General features: G+C 50.2%; 2 protein-coding genes across 2 annotated transcripts in view; one reads left to right on the forward strand and one right to left on the reverse strand.

Annotated features, from left to right (window-relative positions):
- Window positions 1-7,704: 7,704 nt before the first annotated feature.
- Window positions 7,705-11,588, forward strand: LOC119371717 (uncharacterized protein K02A2.6-like). Its single transcript, XM_037642207.1, has 2 exons — window positions 7,705-8,303; window positions 8,567-11,588. Exons 1-2 carry the CDS (start codon window positions 7,705-7,707, stop codon window positions 11,586-11,588), a joined length of 3,621 nt encoding a protein of 1,206 aa, XP_037498135.1.
- Window positions 11,589-12,142: 554 nt separating this feature from the next.
- LOC119394083 (sarcosine dehydrogenase, mitochondrial) overlaps window positions 12,143-17,859 on the reverse strand; it is a 112,965-nt gene continuing 107,248 nt past the window's right edge. Inside the window, exon 19 of the mRNA XM_037661332.2 lies at window positions 12,143-12,492. Coding sequence (XP_037517260.1) covers window positions 12,201-12,492 — 292 coding nt within the window. The 3' untranslated portion in view covers window positions 12,143-12,200. The remainder of the gene's footprint in view (window positions 12,493-17,859) is intronic.

The following is a 17,859-nucleotide window of genomic DNA, read 5'->3' on the forward strand; positions in this document are numbered from 1 at the left end:
TTCGTTTTCCGTTTTCCTTTTTTTGGTCAAAAACATTACTCGAGGCGAACGAAGCACCGTGCTGGTGATCACAACTGATTACTTATGAAGTATATGCGCGACCGAACCAAAAAGCATTTATCTCCCCGCGGCTACCACGCATGACATAAAAACAACGACGACAAATATACAAAACAGATCGCGCAGCGTGTCGATGCTGCGGGGCCCGTGCACTCGTTAATTTATCGACCGAGAGAGAGATGGAGAGGCAGTCCACGCTTTTAGATTTTATACAGCTTCCTCGGGCCAATAATAAAACGTCCGGTCTTGATGGCATCTTCTGCCTGCTTCACACGTACGATACACGCCGAGAACGACACGGCGGTCACGCCTCGTGCTAATCTTCTCAGCAGATCGGCTCGCGCTTCGGTGTAATTAATAACGGCCAAGAGTAACAAACCCGATCACGCTATATAGTGACCACGGCGAAGGAAGAGTTGGAAAGAAGCGCAAGCAAAGGTTGTTAAGAGGCCGCATTATCGCACCGTGCATGCCGGCGGCGAGTTGCCACGTGCGCGCGACCTACGATTCGACGTGCGCTGCGTACACAAGCGCAACGTGCGCGCCCGGCAGCCATCGCCACGCGTGCATAGTAAATTTAGTAGATACTATTACTACCACGCAAGGTTGCGGCGTGGCGTTGACCGCGGCGGCTGTTCGATACAGGCTCACAGATTAAACGTGATCCGACGAGGGAGCTCCGTAGCTGGCGGCAGCTAAAAATAACAATAAAAGAAAAAACATGCATGCGCGACTCTTTATCAAGAAGAAAGTCCGGCAACCGCAACTTGGCTTGAGGTAGCTTAGGGCGATAGATCGAGGATGCATTCTCGTCGTCAGAATGAAAGCTACATAATATTAATTGCTGGGGCTTTACGTGCCAAAACCACGATATGATTATGAGGCACGCCTTGTGGAGGGCACCAGAAATTTCGACAACCGGTTGCGTTAACGTGCACCTAAATCTAAGTACCCGGGCCTCTACCATTTTTGCCTCTATCGAAAATGCGATCGCCGCGGCCGGGATCGAACCACGCGTCCAAGGCAGCAGTCGAGCACCGTAACAACTGAGCCACCTCGGCGGCCAGAATGAAAGGTTCGAGCTTTGCTTTCGAAATTTCGTGCAGAACAAGTACAGTGCAAGCAACGAAGCAAAAAGCGCGATATTTATTGCAAAACTGCAGATGTCCAGCGTAAGTATCGAGTTTTGAGTGGCTGCAGCAACCTCGATTTGAAAGGACGAAAGGCGAGGACACTGCTACAGGTAGTCCTCGTCTGTCTTGGTCCGTTTGTTTCTCAAGTTTGATGCAACCACTCAACACGCAAGATTACCAACAAGCCCAGATGCGAAGCATTCTGACGCACATACTTGTATAGCCGAGAAATAAAAGTTTACGAACCAAACTGAGCTCTTTGACCATACAGCTAAATGAAGTCAAATCGATGATCAGCATTTCGTGCAAAGGCCATCCGGCACTGCGGCTTATTGCTGAAGTCCATCCTGTCCCCGACAATCTCATGCGATCTCATTCTCTGATGTGGCTGCAGAAGTTCAACGGCAGGTACGGACCGAAGGCTTGCTAGCCTAGCGGCCAATTCGAGCATCAATTCCGCCAAATGTTTGGCCGATGCACCTCCTGAAGCCCCCCCCCCCCCCCTCTTTTTCTGTAACGTGGAAAGTCTGCAAACCACGAGCTTCGTGTATTCGGCCCCATGGGTCTGTATAATACACTTATGGTCACGTCAGCTGCATCGAAAATAGAACAGAATTATGTAATTCTTCCGCTGTTTGCCTCTCAATCGCTCTCCAGTCGAGGCTGACAGACTGGAAGGTCGACGGAATTGGACTAGTCGAACACAATGGGCGAAGCCCCCTACATTTAGGCTTAAAAACAAAGTCAAAACAACGAGTGGACGAGCACTTGTTGCAAATAGTTGTTCGCACATACGCGCACGTGTCATTACCTTGTTTTACCACTCACTTAACTCTAATTAGATTGATCTGGTGCCTGGTCATAAAGGAATACGTAAGAAATGAATGAAATGGAAGGCAGTTTGGCGAGAGCAGCTCGTAATAGTCCGATTATCACGATAACTTCAGGGGTCCGCTGCTATAGAATCAGAAGGGCGAGTAGTAATGCAAGACCATAAAACACATTACTAACACATCTAATCTTCGTCGTGAAGGTGGATGCTACCGTTGCCTGGAGCCTGAGCCGCGGGTGTAAGCCCAGTGTTGCTCGACCTAATGAAAAAACGTGTTCCAGAGGCAAGGACCATTAGAACTGTTTAGGATGGGGTACAGAGATTTGCTTACGCAATCGCCTTGCGTTGTAGACCACTGCGCATAAATTTAGCGTGGCGGCGCCTATTTTTCGAAAATATAGCGTGGGCCCCAAAGCCCCTTAGCGTTGATCTCGTGAATACCGAGGGAGATTCACTTGCGTTTGGTTCACGGAGAACAAACCGCACTCTAAGACATCTGCGGCGCACTTACGCAAACCCAGCGAACCCTAAGAACCCAAGGCCTGTGTATTTAGTTCTAAAACTCTCTATGAACGGGGCACTAAACAGAAATAAGAACTTTATCTTGAATAGTAGATTACCCTATTTTGATCAGAGGTGTGGGCCATTGTCACTGCGAACAGAGCTTTAATAAGCGAGAAAATAGCGAAAAAAGAGAAGAATGCATGGGTGCTGGCGCCCCTTAATTTCCCGCACAAGAAGTTCGTGCCGTTGGAGATCATAACGCAGTTCGGCCGCGATTCGTCGAGAGCTATTCATGTTAATTTTTAAAAGTGACAGTTTTCGCCGCAAAGGCGAGTGGAAGCACTCAAAGCGATAGCAACAATTGGAATGTTATACGAAGTAAGGCTAGCAGCTAACTCCATTAGGATACGACTGGCGTAACTCTACAAAACGCTGACACAAGGAAATACGGTCGCCCCAGGAGGCAAAGCGCTTTTCGTGCTGTCTGTCGCTTCAACGCGATGTAAACGGTGAGAGCACAGCCGTATACGTACAAGGGTATCAGTCGCCTACTGATCTCAGTCGCAGTGATGTGATCGACCGAAGCCACTTCGGCTCAGCTTCTGGAGCAGCTAAAACCTCGCTTTGGAGCAGCAGAACACCTTTTGGAGCAGTTAAAAAGCACACATTTTTAAAACGCAAAGTATTTGTCTCTAAGCTTGGAACAGTTATACCATTTTGTTTAACAAAATCGATTATGCAGAAACGCATGCAAGTTACTTAGAATACCCCGAAAGATGAAATTAAGTTACTGTTCTTCGTTTTTTCTGCGGACAGCTTAAGTTTCTTCAGTCCCGTGATATCAACCTAGCATTCTCCCGGAATCCGCGTCATATTTGTAAATGAATATGACTTTCCCTGATGGTTTTGTTACAGTACTGGAAGCACAAGCTGTGTAAATTTTCATCCATTCTGCTTGATATCCAAAGGAACTGTTCTAGTGACGTACGTGCTTTCAGAATAACCTGTAGGCCTTTGCTGCGCGGTGAAGTACCTGCTGTTGTGCTTTATCGAGAAAATCGTTAGGATCCTCGTTCACGGGAGGTTAACAAATACAGGGTTTGATAGTGGTCCTTTGTACCCGAAATGTAATTTGTGCTCTATGAAATTTGCGGCAATGGGAGGGAGGCTTTGTATTTGATTTCGACATGTTCTCAAACACGGACTGTTGCTGCCGTAGACAAACAGAACCGAGATACCAGGAATGTTGTGACGGCATGCTTTCTCAGCAAAATCCCACAGTCCATTGCAGCGTGTGGAATTCATGATAAGTCTGGTGATTGTATGCTCAAACTGAATTAACTTGCATGAACCCCCTGTATGAACTTTTCTGGAAGTATTTACAACAATAATGTTAATTTTTTTTTGTAAAACAAACCAACTCTAGAAATGGTCTTCTGAAGAACGTTCACGTACCGCTCATTGTAATTAATAGAATTAATCACACAGAAGACTGCCGTCCAAGAACTTGCAATTTCAACAAGTATTACTCTTCTCTAACTTGGTCCACAACAAAACTATTTTACTGAACTTAGTATGTAATCTTGCACAATGGCCTTGTCTATAGTAGTAGAAAACTTTATTTACACAGTAAGGGCCACTCTGAATTGCTTGGAAGGGTTGCGCCTAGCAAATACTTCAACTACATAGCACTCGCCAATATACTGCAATGACCACTCCAAATTACAGTGTTAAATATGTTTTGGCAAGCACGTTCAGTCTTCTTTTCTCCAAAAGACCACAAGAACGACGACGTTTCGGCACACGCTTGGCGCAAATTATGAGTTTTTGCAAAATGTAGCAGGATGTATCAGGTTTCATCGGTTGGCGCAGTTTGGCGCAGCTATCAAATCAGTGCAGTCGGCATATGGCGCGCGACCGCGCCCCTCTTGATCAAAGTTCGGCAGTTTCTGCCCGAGCGACGCAGCCTCCGATTTTCACGACACATTATAGCCGATATTACGCAGTAATCACATCGCCCCATTGCGTGGCGGCCAATCACGAGATCATGCGTCACCTCGAGTGGACCACACACACGCACAGTAACACCCGTACGAAATGAACATGGGCGAAAGCGTTCAGCTGTCCACCTTGGACTGAGTGATTCGCACGTTTCGATTCGCAAGTGCGTTACAGCTGTCAGCACACACAGCGCAGCCCTTAGGCATACGCGCTTATTAAGTGTTAGCTGGTCAGCAGCTAAGACACGCTACATGAGAGTGGTGCCACACCACAGACGCACTCGTATTACGGTTTTTTTCTCTCCCACAACGGCGCGTTTGCACTTGCTACTGTGTCGTACGTGTCGACCCCACGCGCAGTGCCCGCGGCTAATTCGCTGCACCCGGCCTTATCGCGTATCGTGTGCGCAGCTAGTAATTATACACGTCTCGCCGGTGCCAGCGGACAGGGCGAAATCTCGAGAGCGTTTGCTCCACGCGGCACAGAGATAGACATCGCTTTCGATCGACTGTGTGGCCGCCGCCGCAGGAGCAACAGGTTGCAATGTTTCCCATAAGACGCGCGCCCTTTTTCTCGCGACCGGGGCCAAACAACCTCAAGGCGGCCCGGTCACGAGGAATTCTCGGCAGCGCTCGAAAAAAAATAATAATCACAGGAGGCGCGCAACCGAAACAGAAGCAGACGATCCGCCCTGTGCCCCATTGATGATACCTTGGTCGCGCCGCACTCAGCCGTGGCCCTGTACTGCTTCGGGAGCGGCTTTCCTCCCCTTTCTCGCTTTCTTTTTAATTTTCGTCGCACGGCAAAGGAGGCACGCCGGCATAGGTGTATACCTGTACTGCGTGTGATCGAAGTCGAACCGCACGGTTCGAGCAGGGCCGATGTCGCGCGAAAGTCGGCGGCCCGGCGGCGACTCCTTTTCTTTCTTCTCGTTTAATCTCCAACACGAGGGCGTCTACATCTATCGATTCCTGGAAACCGACGACGCGTGTCGACGACTCCGCCCGACTCGCCGCCGATCGGCAGAAGACGACAAGTACGCGCGAGGGCAGAGCGAAGAAAAAAAAAAAAAATAAACGAACGAAATGAACCGGTTGCAGGGGCAACAGACGAACAAGCCGCCTGGTGACGCAACCCCGACGACGACGTCCCGTGCTATATATATCCCTGTAAGGCGGCAACGTTCGACGACGCTCTGGGGCATTCCGATATGAATGGGGCAGGTGCCGTGCAGTATGCACGAGTGCACTTGCCGCGCAAGGGGACTCCCAGTGAGCACCTCGGAATAACGGGCCACGTGCGATAGCTGCGAGAGTCGCCATGTCGTGGGAACGCGCATTTTCATACGTTACTTGGAGTCGCTGACGCCATTCGACCAGCACCACTGGCGAGGACATTCCTCGCATACGCGGGTACAAAAGATTCAAGCAGGACGTCGACTTGAATAAAGAACAACTTTATTGCAGCTTGACTGTTCAAAATCATCGCTTCTCGTCACGAAAGAGTAAACAGCGCGCGCGCGCGTGCCTTGAGGCGAAAAAGCTATCGATAACAATTCGGAGCTGCGCACGTTGCGTCCTCAATTAACCTGGTTAACTTGGCACGGTAAGGAAGTTATGGCTGCTGATACGCATGCATTTGCACACGGGTGTAAGTTCGTATGCAAGACACATGCAGCTTACGTCAGTCTGACTGCAGTATCAAATACTGCGTTGCCCACACGCATAGAGTAATGAAAAAAAACGCAAAAGAAGACGACACATACGTACTAACATCAAGCTTACGCATCTTGGACCGCCTGTCTAAGTCAAAGAAGTTTGCATAGATGCGTCAACAAATCGTACACGTTATTTTCCGTCACGTCATCCCAGAGCCGAATTTGTTTCGTTATTGGCGTCTCTCGTGAACTAAGACAGCGCGGGCACTAATAATAATAACTGTTGGGGTTTTACGTCCCAAAACCACGACATGATTATAAGGGATGCCGCAGTGGAGGGCTCCGGAAATTTGACTGTTCTTTAACCTGCACCTAAATCTAAGTACACGGGCCTCAAGTATTTTCTCCTTTGCCGAAAATGCGGGCGCCGCGGCCGGGATTCGATCCCGCTACCTTCGGGTCAGCAGTCGAGTACCACAACCACTAGACCACCGTGGCGGGTCAGCGCATGCAGGAACCCATAAGCCCCACGCAATAACGTTTTGTGCGCGGAGCCCGTTGACTGATTGATCCGCGGGGCCGAAGGCCGACGCCCAAAAGCCACACTGCATCTGATGAGAGACACCGCTTTTGATACTCTGGGTTTAACTTTGAACACCTCGGGTTCTTTAACGTGCATGTTAATCTAACCACAGTGACTACTTTGCACTCAGGCTTGAGCAAAATGTGGTCGCCGTGGTAAGGAATCGAACCCCGGGGCCTCAACAACGTAAAACCAAAGCCACTGCTCCACATGCGTCGGCGGGTCGGGCGGATTGAGCAAGTACTGAATTCCTAGGTTACTGCCGAGTATCATGCAGGCGCTGCATTAAAGGGACACTAAAGTGAAAAACGATTTTTCTCGTATTAGTAAGTAACAATTTCACATTACCGAAAGCCACACTGTTATCGCGAGCAGATGCTTGGTACGCCAGAAGACGCGCAGAAGCAAGATACAGGTGGCGACGCCACCTTGAAGTTCCCGCACCAACTCGCCGTGACGTCACAGATTTTGACGGCGCCTGCTAAGGCCTACTGTTGTGTTCGAAGCACTCCCTGTACTCCCTGTGTCAAGAGCGAGCCCCGCGAAGGACCGGATGCTGAAACTACTTCCAGATGTTGACTCCTCTCCTTCCCCGCTCGGCGCAAAGGAGCCACCCATCGTTTCCCCCGGCAGTTCGGCTGCCGCCTCCATCCGAGTAGGAATAAACTTGTTTTTAACCGTTCGAGGCTGTCTACGCTTTTTGAGACTACCGCGACCCACGCGTACGTCTATGGGCCGACGACAACACCGGACATAACAGTGGCGACGAGGCAGTGGATTTGGACCTACGCTACGCAACGATATTGACAAGCTACAAGCTATGGCTACGCACGGGCTCCCAAATCGGCTACCCGAATTCAACGGCTCATCATGGTCATCATGGTTTGGACGCCTGCAATTTTACTTCGAGGCTAACAACATCACTGATACAGCAATGAAGAGAGCCAACCTGCTAACGCTGTGTGGGGAGCAGACATACGACACAGTCTGTGCCCTGATTCAGCCACGCACTCCAGCAACCGTTGACTACGACGACATCGTAGCAGCGCTACAAGAACACTATGACCCAAGGCCATCGGAGGTCTACTGTCGAGCCCGCTTCCAACGGCGAGACCAACTGGAAGGCGAAAAAGTGGCCGAATACGTAGCGGCTCTCAAAAAGCTCGCTGCTGACTGCAATTTCGGGACGTTGACCGCGACAACTTCAGCTACTGCGCAGGAGGGAGGATCGACTGCCACACCTGCTAACACCACTATGCTCCCCTTGGACGTTATGTTGCGTGACCGTTTTGTGTGCGGACTGCGTGACGAAGGCCTACAACAACGCCTGTTCGCGGAGACGGGTCTCACCTTCTCCAAAGCCTACAACATCGCCCAACGAGCGGAGAGCGCCGGTCACCAGCAGAGGGATATTCGACGGAACGTCGAGCCGGTGCATCACACCAGTGAGCAGTCAGGTCATTCCACGTCTAAGGCGAAATCAAGCAAAAAGACACAGCGCTGTTGGCGATGCGACGACATGCACGATCCCAGGTATGTCGATACAAGACAGCGACCTGCAATTTTTGCCACAAACTGGGACACATTGAAAAGGCATGCATCACGAAGCGCAAACAGCTCCGACCGAAGACTTCAGTGCAACGGAACAACAATGTCGACGCACAGGAGGGCCAGACGCAAGATAAAAGCCGAACAGCACTAACGTCATCGGTACTATATGACTTGAACGCCGTTGTGAACCTCGGCACGAGACCGAAGATTACGACTGAAATCTTGGTACACCAGCGCCCTATCAGGTTTGAGGTGGATTCCGGAGCAGCATGTACGCTCATCAGCGAGGACACTTTTCGCGCCACTTGGCGTGAGAACGCACCAGCTCTCCAGCAAGACGACACGCAGCTGAGAACGTGGTCCGGACATTCTCTTCCACTACTGGGCTGTGCCAACGTAGACGTGTGCTACAACGGTCAGACCCATCAGCTTCCCTTGCTGGTCGTTCACGGTTCCGGATCAAGCCTTTTAGGACGAAATTGGTTCACCCCTCTTGGAGTGGTCATTGGCGGAGTTCACCACACACCCACCTATCCGTCAGTGGAGGAGCTTCAACAGAAGTACAAAGCGGTTTTCTCCGAAGAAATACCTGGAAACAACGGACCTCCAGTCACACTGGAGCTTCGGGAGGATGCGACGCCGAAATTTTTGAAAGCTAGGTCGGTGCCTTTCGCCCTACGAACGTCAGTCGAGAATGAGCTTGACCGACTGCAGGAACAAGGGATCATCGAACCGACGCAACATTCGGAATGGGCTACACCACTCGTTGTCGTCCGAAAGAAGAACGGTACCCTACGCCTCTGCGGAGACTACCGGAGCACTGTCAACCTGGCGACAAAAGCATCTTCCTACCCACTGCCGACACCGGAAGAGGTTTTTAGCACGCTTCGTGGTGGAAAAATCTTCAGCACCCTGGACTTGACACAAGCCTACCAGCAGCTGAAGGTGAGCGAATCAACGTCTGAACTGCTCACGATAAACACCATTAAGGGTCTCTACAAAGTTAAAAGGCTACCATTCGGAATATCTGCTGCGCCAGCAATCTTCCAGAAATTTATGGAGTCTACACTTAGCGGGATCCCTGGCGTTTGCGTCTACTTGGACGATGTTATTGTCGGTGGCGCTTCCTATGAAGAGCACACAGAACGCTTGGAGCTCATTTTGGAAAAGCTATCAAATGCTAACTTGCGCATCAGCAAAGAAAAATGTGTTTTTGCGGTGCCTGAAGTGAAGTTTCTTGGACATCAAATTGACGCGCAGGGTATCCATCCCACTGAAGACAAAGTGCGAGCAATTACTGAAGCACGAGCGCCTACTAACAAGCAAGAACTGCAGTCGTTCTTAGGGCTATTAACGTTCTACGACCGTTTCCTAGAACATCGAGCTACAGTGGCCAACGATCTATACCAGCTCCTGCAGAAAGAAGTCCCATGGACTTGGTCGCCACGCCACCAAGAGTCATTTGTTGCCCTTAAGCAACTACTTCGTAAGTCTACAGTTCTGCGACACTACGACGAAAGGAGACCCCTACTGCTAGCCTGTGACGCATCACCATACGGAGTAGGAGCAGTCCTCTCCCAAGCTGACGACCAGGGACGGGAAGCCCCGATCGCTTTCGCATCGCGCACCCTATCGCAGGCAGAGAGGAATTATTCCCAGCTAGATAAAGAGGGACTTGCTATCGTCTACGCAGCAGATCACTTTCGGCAGTACATCACAGGCAGAAAAGTGACATTCATAACAGATCACCGGCCCTTATTGGGTATTATGGGTCCCCAGAAGCCAATGCCACAGACTTTGTCGCCGCGAATGACACGATGGTGCATCAAGATGTCGTCGTACGATTACGAACTCGTACATCGCACTGGAAAGAAACACCAGAACGCCGACGCACTAAGCCGCCTGCCGCTAGACACCACAATAGATGAACCACCCCCGCCAGGTGATATACTCATGTTCGAGGCGCTGCCGAACCCTCCGCTAACAGCTGACACGGTAGCAGCGTCAACGCAGGAGTGCACTGTCTTGAAGGAAGTCTACGCAGCTATACAAGAAGGCAACGTGCAGAAGCTAAAGGGTGAACACTTCAACGCTTACCGCAAGCGAGCTGCGGAGTTGAGCACTCATCGCGGTTGCGTCACCTTGGGATCAAGAGTTGTAATTCCGGCGGCACTTCGCGAACAGGCCATGTCGCTTGTCCACGCAGGCCATCGAGGCATTGTTGCCATGAAAAAGTGTGCCAGAAGTTACATGTGGTGGCCTGGTATCGACGGTGATATAGAATCGACAGTTCAGGATTGCCAGCCTTGCCAATGCAACCACAGGAGTCCGCCAAGAGCCCCTATTCCTGAATGGGAAAGACCAGACGCGCCTTGGCACACCCTGCACATTGATTTTGCTGGACCTATCGAAGGATGCTCATTCCTGGTGGTTGTAGACGCATACACCAAGTGGCTTGAGGTAAAACAAATGGCTACAACGACATCGGCAGCAGTTATCGACACTCTGCGGTCGTTGTTTGCAACGTTCGGTCTACCGCGCAAGGTGGTCTCGGACAACGGCACGCCGTTTGTGTCCACGGAGATTCTCAAGTTCTACAGCGACAACGGCGTCTCGTCTGTTACATCAGCTCCTTACCACCCGGCGACGAACGGACAAGCCGAGCGATACGTGGCTGAGCTAAAGCGCGCCCTTACTAAAGATCAGACTGGGACAATGCAACGCCGCATCGCGCGCTTCCTCTTCAGACAGCACAACACTGTTCAAAGCACTACTGAACAAACGCCAGCGAAATTGATGTTCGGACGAGAAATGAGAACCCAGCTGACAGCAATTGTCCCGGAGCCCTCGGCGAAAACACCGTCGGAGGAAGAAAAGCTCCCGCGTAGCAGGAGAATTGAAAGTGGACAGCGCATATACGCCCGCCAGTTCCACAGAAAGCCCGGCTGGGTTGAAGCGACGGCACTCAAACGCATAGGTTTGCGGTCATGGCTCGTCGACATCGGCGGAAAGGCCACACGCCGCCACCTTAATCAGCTACGTCGTTCCGGTAATTTGCCAAGGGAACCTCCCATTCAAGCAGCCACCTCGACGGAAGCTTCGTCCCACTTAGCCTGGCATCTCGCACCAGATGAATCGGCGCCGCCGCCCGCCGGCTCTGAACACAAGAGAAACGACACCCAGCGAGCGGAGGCTTCTCTTCCTAGTGCGTCCAGAGCGTCCACGCGCCCACGGCGGCCCCCAGATCGCTTCCAAGCGATAATCTAAGGAGGGAGGAGATGTTGTGTTCGAAGCACTCCCTGTACTCCCTGTGTCAAGAGCGAGCCCCGCGAAGGACCGGATGCTGAAACTACTTCCAGATGTTGACTCCTCTCCTTCCCCCGCTCGGCGCAAAGGAGCCACCCATCGTTTCCCCCGGCAGTTCGGCTGCCGCCTCCATCCGAGTAGGAATAAACTTGTTTTTAACCGTTCGAGGCTGTCTACGCTTTTTGAGACTACCGCGACCCACGCGTACGTCTATGGGCCGACGACAACACCGGACATAACACCTACTTAATCGTTTATCGGGGAAAAAAAATTGTTTAGATTGTGTTACATGAGGGACCCACAGTGTTAACATAGGAAGTTCAAGAAAATCATTGAACCAATGCTGCCAAAATACGCAAAAAGCAAAAAGACAAATTTGTGACATCACACTGACGCTCAAGTGCTGAAGTTTTGGCGCGAAATTCAAAAAATGAAAATTGGACCTTTTCGTCTTCTAACACTTAACCTGTGGTGAGGAAATTAACGACCATAGAGTTCTCGGAGAACAACGTATCTGTATAAACTGATCTAATGTTTCACTTTAGCGTCCCTTTAAGAGATGCGAGCGCGGCTTCAGGGGCGGCTGTCGCAGGGCAGTGGCTCGTCGTACACGCCCTTGACCCTCTTGTTGGTCGGATCGAAGGGGACCTTGGCGTGGAAGGTGGCCTTGAAACGACGGCCCAGGGACTCGAGCCAGTAGTTGCCAGAAGCGACGTACTCCGCAGACACCGGTGCGCCGTCGGGTCGCTTCACGTAGCCGTACGCCAGGCTCTTGCCCAGGGCAAAGCCGTACTCGCCGCGCCGAGTGAAGCCCACCACTTCGTCGTCGCGCCAGATCGCCTCCAGTCCGTGCAGCGCCACGTTCCTGTTTTGGAGAAGAGAGAAGCAAAATCTAATTAGACGGATTTTCACTCTGCCCGTACAAAGGTATTGCAGCGTAAAAGGAAGTCGCACGTTCCCTTATTCATTCGCCTAAGATCACTAGAAGGCGAAAGCCACCTTCTTGTTTTTCTCACTCGAGTGCACTGATCCTCCTCCCCTCTCCCTCCCGAAAGCTTTGTGCACCCAACGTGGTTTTGCTGTGCCGCCGGGATCGGCCCACCTTTGACCAAATAGCGATGTCATGTGATGACTTCATGGCGATGTAACAAATTTTGGCGACCTGTGACGCCATGACGTCATAGGATGACGTCATCACAAAATTTTTGTTTTCATCATTCGTGTTGACCCCGACGGGCAATTTTCGCGTTTGATGAGGCATCTGAGGCTCTCGCTTTAATAACGTAAAGCTGGAGACGTGGGCGGAAGCAGGGAGCGCTGGTGGCAACATCTTGTGGCGTTCTGTTGAATCACAAAGCGCCTTGAAAACATCGCTTTCACGGTATTCCTTTCGAACGAAAACAACTACGTATCCGTGCTTTTGCACGCTGCTGCTGAAGATTTTACATCAGCAATTAGGCACCATCGGCGATTATAGCATAGCATCATTTGAAGGGGCACGAAAGTGAAACAATGAATCAATGTAGGCTAATAAATTATTCTTTGAAAACTCTACAATCCTTCATTTCAACATCATATGTTTACTAATAAAAGAGAAAGGGAAGGTCAAGGTTGCGTTTTTTAATTTCGCGCCAAAACCTGTGCTTTTGATGTAAGCGTGACTTCACAGTTTCCAAGGTATTTCTTTCGCGTTTTGACCCCATTGGCTCAACAAGATAACAAAATTTCCTTACACTTGGCACGTTAGGTCTCTGGCCCCCTTAGAGGACAACGCTCTTCATTTCTGCCGACTATGAACAACGCGGGCCGTAGCAGACACCGTCAAAATCCATGGCGTCACAGCGAGTTGGCGCGGAAATGTCGAGGTGGCGTCGCCAGCCGCGTTTTGTTTTTTTCGCCTTTTCTCGCTTACCAAGCGCCTTCACGCCGCAAGACTAGTGCTTGTAGCATTGTGAAATGATAGTTTGATAACACCAGAAAAATCGTCTCTTCAGTGTCACTTTAATGGTCTGTTCGAACTGTATGTCACTACGTGCCATTCAGAGCCGCTCTGCACGTCTCCTGTATTTCAGAAATGGTCATAAGAAGGGTAAGCTGAAGCCTCTGTGTTCTAGATCCAATACACGCTAACCGATTAAAAAAAAAAAAGAAAACCTGGATAAGTACAAGTCGTTGAGCTAACGGCTGTCAGTTAACAAAGTGCGTAACTGTTAATTATGCGCAGAAGCCACGCACGCTCGACATAGCTTCACAAATCTGGCCTGACAGGATTTCGCTAAGGCGTAAACACACACACACACACACACACACACACACACACACACACACACACACACACACACACACACACACACACACACACACACACACACACACACACACACACACACACACACACACACACGCACGCACACACACACAGGCTGTTTGTTCTAAAGTACTCCTGGATTGCGTAGATTTGAAACTTTCGTAGGTATAGCCGCGACACAGCTGAAGTTGACAGAACTCCGACACCGGATGCTTACTTCGTATCGAGCACTCAATATCCCAAGTTCATACCGCACTGGCTTTCTTTTTTGCCCTTGTTCTTTTGCACAGTTCACGGAATAGACGCAGAGGAGAAGCACGATAAAAGAATCGGTTCAAAGAAATTCGTTGAAGTGGTTTCCCGGCGATATTAAGCAAAAGAAAAAGAAAAATAAATGCACGTATAAAATCGGATGTTTTGAATATTTCAACTACAACGTGCACGACGATCGTCGAAAGCGTCCTCTAGTCTATACACATTCTGGAAACACATTAAGCTGCAATCGAGGCGCAATGACTGACATGCGAGTGATCGGAGGTAGCAAGTCTCCACTCAAAGATGTTCATGACGAACGAAAAAATTAAAACAATTTGTCGCCGGTCTAAATTAAGACAAGGCGATATGAAACCTGGTTAGCCTTATAGGATAGAAAATTAAGCGTCGCCGCAAATGGGGCGCGCGCCGGTTAGCAGTTATGTAATAATGGCACGTTACAAGATCACTGAAGTGTGTGTGTGTGTGTGTGTGTTTTAGTAGTATTCGCAATCGACAGTGCGAATGTTCGTTACTTTTGGGGGATAACGAGAAAAGAGAAATTATTCGCTTTTTGCTGCTGTTTTCAACCGCGCTCTTTCCCCAATGTTTCCCCTTTCCCAAATGAGCAGGCAGGCGTTGTGCCCCTTTAGGTGGCAGTTGTCAGCCTGTTCCCTCCCTATTTCCTCTGTGTCTTCGTGTTTTCTATGTATTCAAACCAAATAATAATAATAATTCCAACAACACATATATCCGGTGAGCCACCACCGACAGGTGATCTTGTGGTTTACTTTTATTTCCTTTCCTTCGGACGAAATAAAGATCGATTTCCATGCGCCTGTCCTTGGTTTACCGAAGATCCAATGACATGCCGAACGCGATGCGACTTAGCGGAGTAAATCTCTGTAACACCTTTTATTCAATAACTGAAGCGTGCCAAAACAGCAACAACTATGGCTGCCAACGCTGAAGGGGAAGGCTCCACAGAGTCAGCTTTCCCGGCTGGACTGATGCCACGCAGTGGCCGTATTAGAACATTAAGACACGTTGACATTGCAACCATCTTCTTCAGTACAATAACACATTTAGAGGGTTTCAAAAAATCGCACGGGCACTCGTAGAACGAATATACACGCCGTGCAGCCGCCCGCAGCAGAGGTTGAGCATGCGCCACTTTGTACGTATATCATTTCTCTTAGCATTGTTAATGCATAAAAAGCACAGCAAAGGTGTACAGGGTCGTCCACATTAGTATTCACGACCTCACAGAAGCTGACGCTTAATACATAATTCGAAAAACTGTTGTTGCATTTGTCGACACCATGACTAGACGTCATATGACGTACATTTCCCTCGTGAAGTAGAATAAACGTACTGCTTTTGCCGGCTTGAATACTAATGAGGTGTTCAACTTAGATGCGGCCGACCCTGTAGAGGCGCGCAGTGGCGCGATTGGCGCAGCGCTTCCAGGCTTACGCTGGGGCGGAGCCCCAATAAACAAAAGAGGCACGTCAGACCAGCAAGATAACAACGTGAACAGGGTGTACCCTTGTCGACGAATGCAGCGCACCCCAACGTCCCCCTTTTTTTATTTTTTTTTTATTTGATGCAGTGGCACCCACGCCAGGGAGCACTCCCCTCGATAATGGATCAATCCGAAAGAGCGAGGGCTCCGGCCTAGTGACAAGCCGAGCATTGGAGTCGTCAGCATGAATACGAGTACGGAGCAGATCGTCTTCTGGGACGGGATCACTTTCTTATTCCTGCCGGCGTGCTACTAGAAACTTCCTGCCGCCCAAACCATAGGCGGCCGACGATTCTCCAGACAATGGAGTCGGACGCGCCGCCGCCGCCGCCGTGCCTTTCCGGTCCCACGCCAGAAGACAATCCGTGCAGAAGAAGCGCGTCGATTGATTTCCAAGTCTCCTCGACGCGTCACGGCGTCGCGACCCGACACGCAAGGCGTCGCACCGACTCGCCGGCGCCAGAGCAAAGGGCACGGAGAAAACGATCGCCCACCATCGAAAACGATCAGCTACGTAGAAGCACCGGACGCTGGGACCCTGACGATGAGAGAGTTAGCGCCACAGCGGCTAAACCGACTCGTGAAAAAAAGAGATAAAAAGAAGGAGCCACGAGAGCCGCTTGCTGCACCTTCTCCCCCTCCCCGCAATGAGGTATGCCACTGGTCGAGCGGTCGCCGAGCACTGATTTGTAGCCGCACTATTAGGTGGTTTCTATATGGTTCCACGGTTTCGGTTTCAACCAAAAAAGTAAAAAAAAAGAAGTTTTTTTTCCTTTTCATTTGCGTACTAAAAACAATTTTTCCCCCCTCGGTGGCTGGTAAAAAACCGCGGACAGACTGCGGAAAATGCATTTCATATCCTAATAGTGAATAACTGAAAGAAACGTGCTGCCATACTGACATAACCCTCGTGGAGTATTCCCGCATTAACTATAACGAGCTGTACTAGTGCAGGCCTATCGTAATTGTAAAGTCCACCCGAATAAAGTTCTTTCCAGCGTGCTGGGTGCATTGTTGTGTGATTTGTCTCTTTTTTGTTATAAGGTGCCATCATTCAACGGGCAAAAAAAGAAAAAAAAAGTCAAGTTTCACAAAACTAGAAAACGATAAAGAATAAAACGGTACATGAGCACCGAAAATCAACGAATCTTTTAAAAGAAAAGAAAATAAACAACGAAATAAGTATGGCGAATTTCATTAACAATAGACGCTGAAAGCGCGGTGTGCCTGTGCATGTGTGATGTTCCAGAAAAGGCGGCATGCCTGGCGCAACCGGACAGGTGTGGTTCTCAGTCGCGGCAGCATGTATAAATTGCCGAGAAGCCGTCTAGCCACGTGCGAGCACACGGACTGGCGCTCGTGCCGATGGGCATTTGTGTAAGCTAACATCTCTAGCTGCCAGAATGGCCACGCTGACACTGTAACAGGGTCCAATGGCGGCTCGTGATGAAATAGCACGTACAGACACACGGCTCTATAAATTTGTCAATTTCACTATCGAGGAGTGGGCTGATTGCACGCATTGCCACAACCAACACGTTCCTGACTGCACGGTTGACGCTGCATGGTCGCGCATGCACACTACCGCCAGACCGGTATGCGTCCTGCAAACGGCAACGAGCGAACTATGCATAACTTGAAAATACGTCAACCCGCGGAACTCTGGGATACGATCTCGGCATGCGCCACCAGCACCGAGCACATGACAGCAGACGACACCGAGTCAAGCTGTGCGGCTATCGATCGCATTTCCCGTCAACGCCGTAGGTCGCAGTGGCGATATTTGACTGCCGCACGAGAAGTGTAACTCAGATCAAGAAAGGATCAGACGCGGGGACGCAATGCTTGCCAAAGGTGATCACAAATCCGTGCGACCGGACGAAAGAACCGTCCGAGAAGCGGAGCATATGGCTTATGCGCGCATGAACAGGAAGGACAGCAAGACACTGAAGAACGTTCGTGTGTGCGGGCGTCACTTCATAACAGGCCCGTTATGTTTCCAAATCTCGTGCGAAGTTGTTTCACCCACTACGCGCGACACCATGGACTCGGACACTGCAGACACGGAGGATCCGAGTTCCCCAGTCAACACTGCTTCGCTGCAGGCTGCGTAATGTCCTGAACTATTCTCCTTCGGCATAAGCGCA

Source organism: Rhipicephalus sanguineus, chromosome 1 (genome assembly GCF_013339695.2).
Source record: "Rhipicephalus sanguineus isolate Rsan-2018 chromosome 1, BIME_Rsan_1.4, whole genome shotgun sequence".
Taxonomy (NCBI): domain Eukaryota; kingdom Metazoa; phylum Arthropoda; class Arachnida; order Ixodida; family Ixodidae; genus Rhipicephalus; species Rhipicephalus sanguineus.

Coding starts and splice junctions, on each gene's coding strand:
- LOC119371717 (XM_037642207.1), top strand. CDS start 7,705: ATGAAGAGAGCCAACCTGCTAACGCTGTGTGGGGAGCAGACATACGAC. Junction 8,304..8,566: donor GACGACATGCACGATCCCAG/GTATGTCGATAC, acceptor GCGCCCTATCAG/GTTTGAGGTGGATTCCGGAG.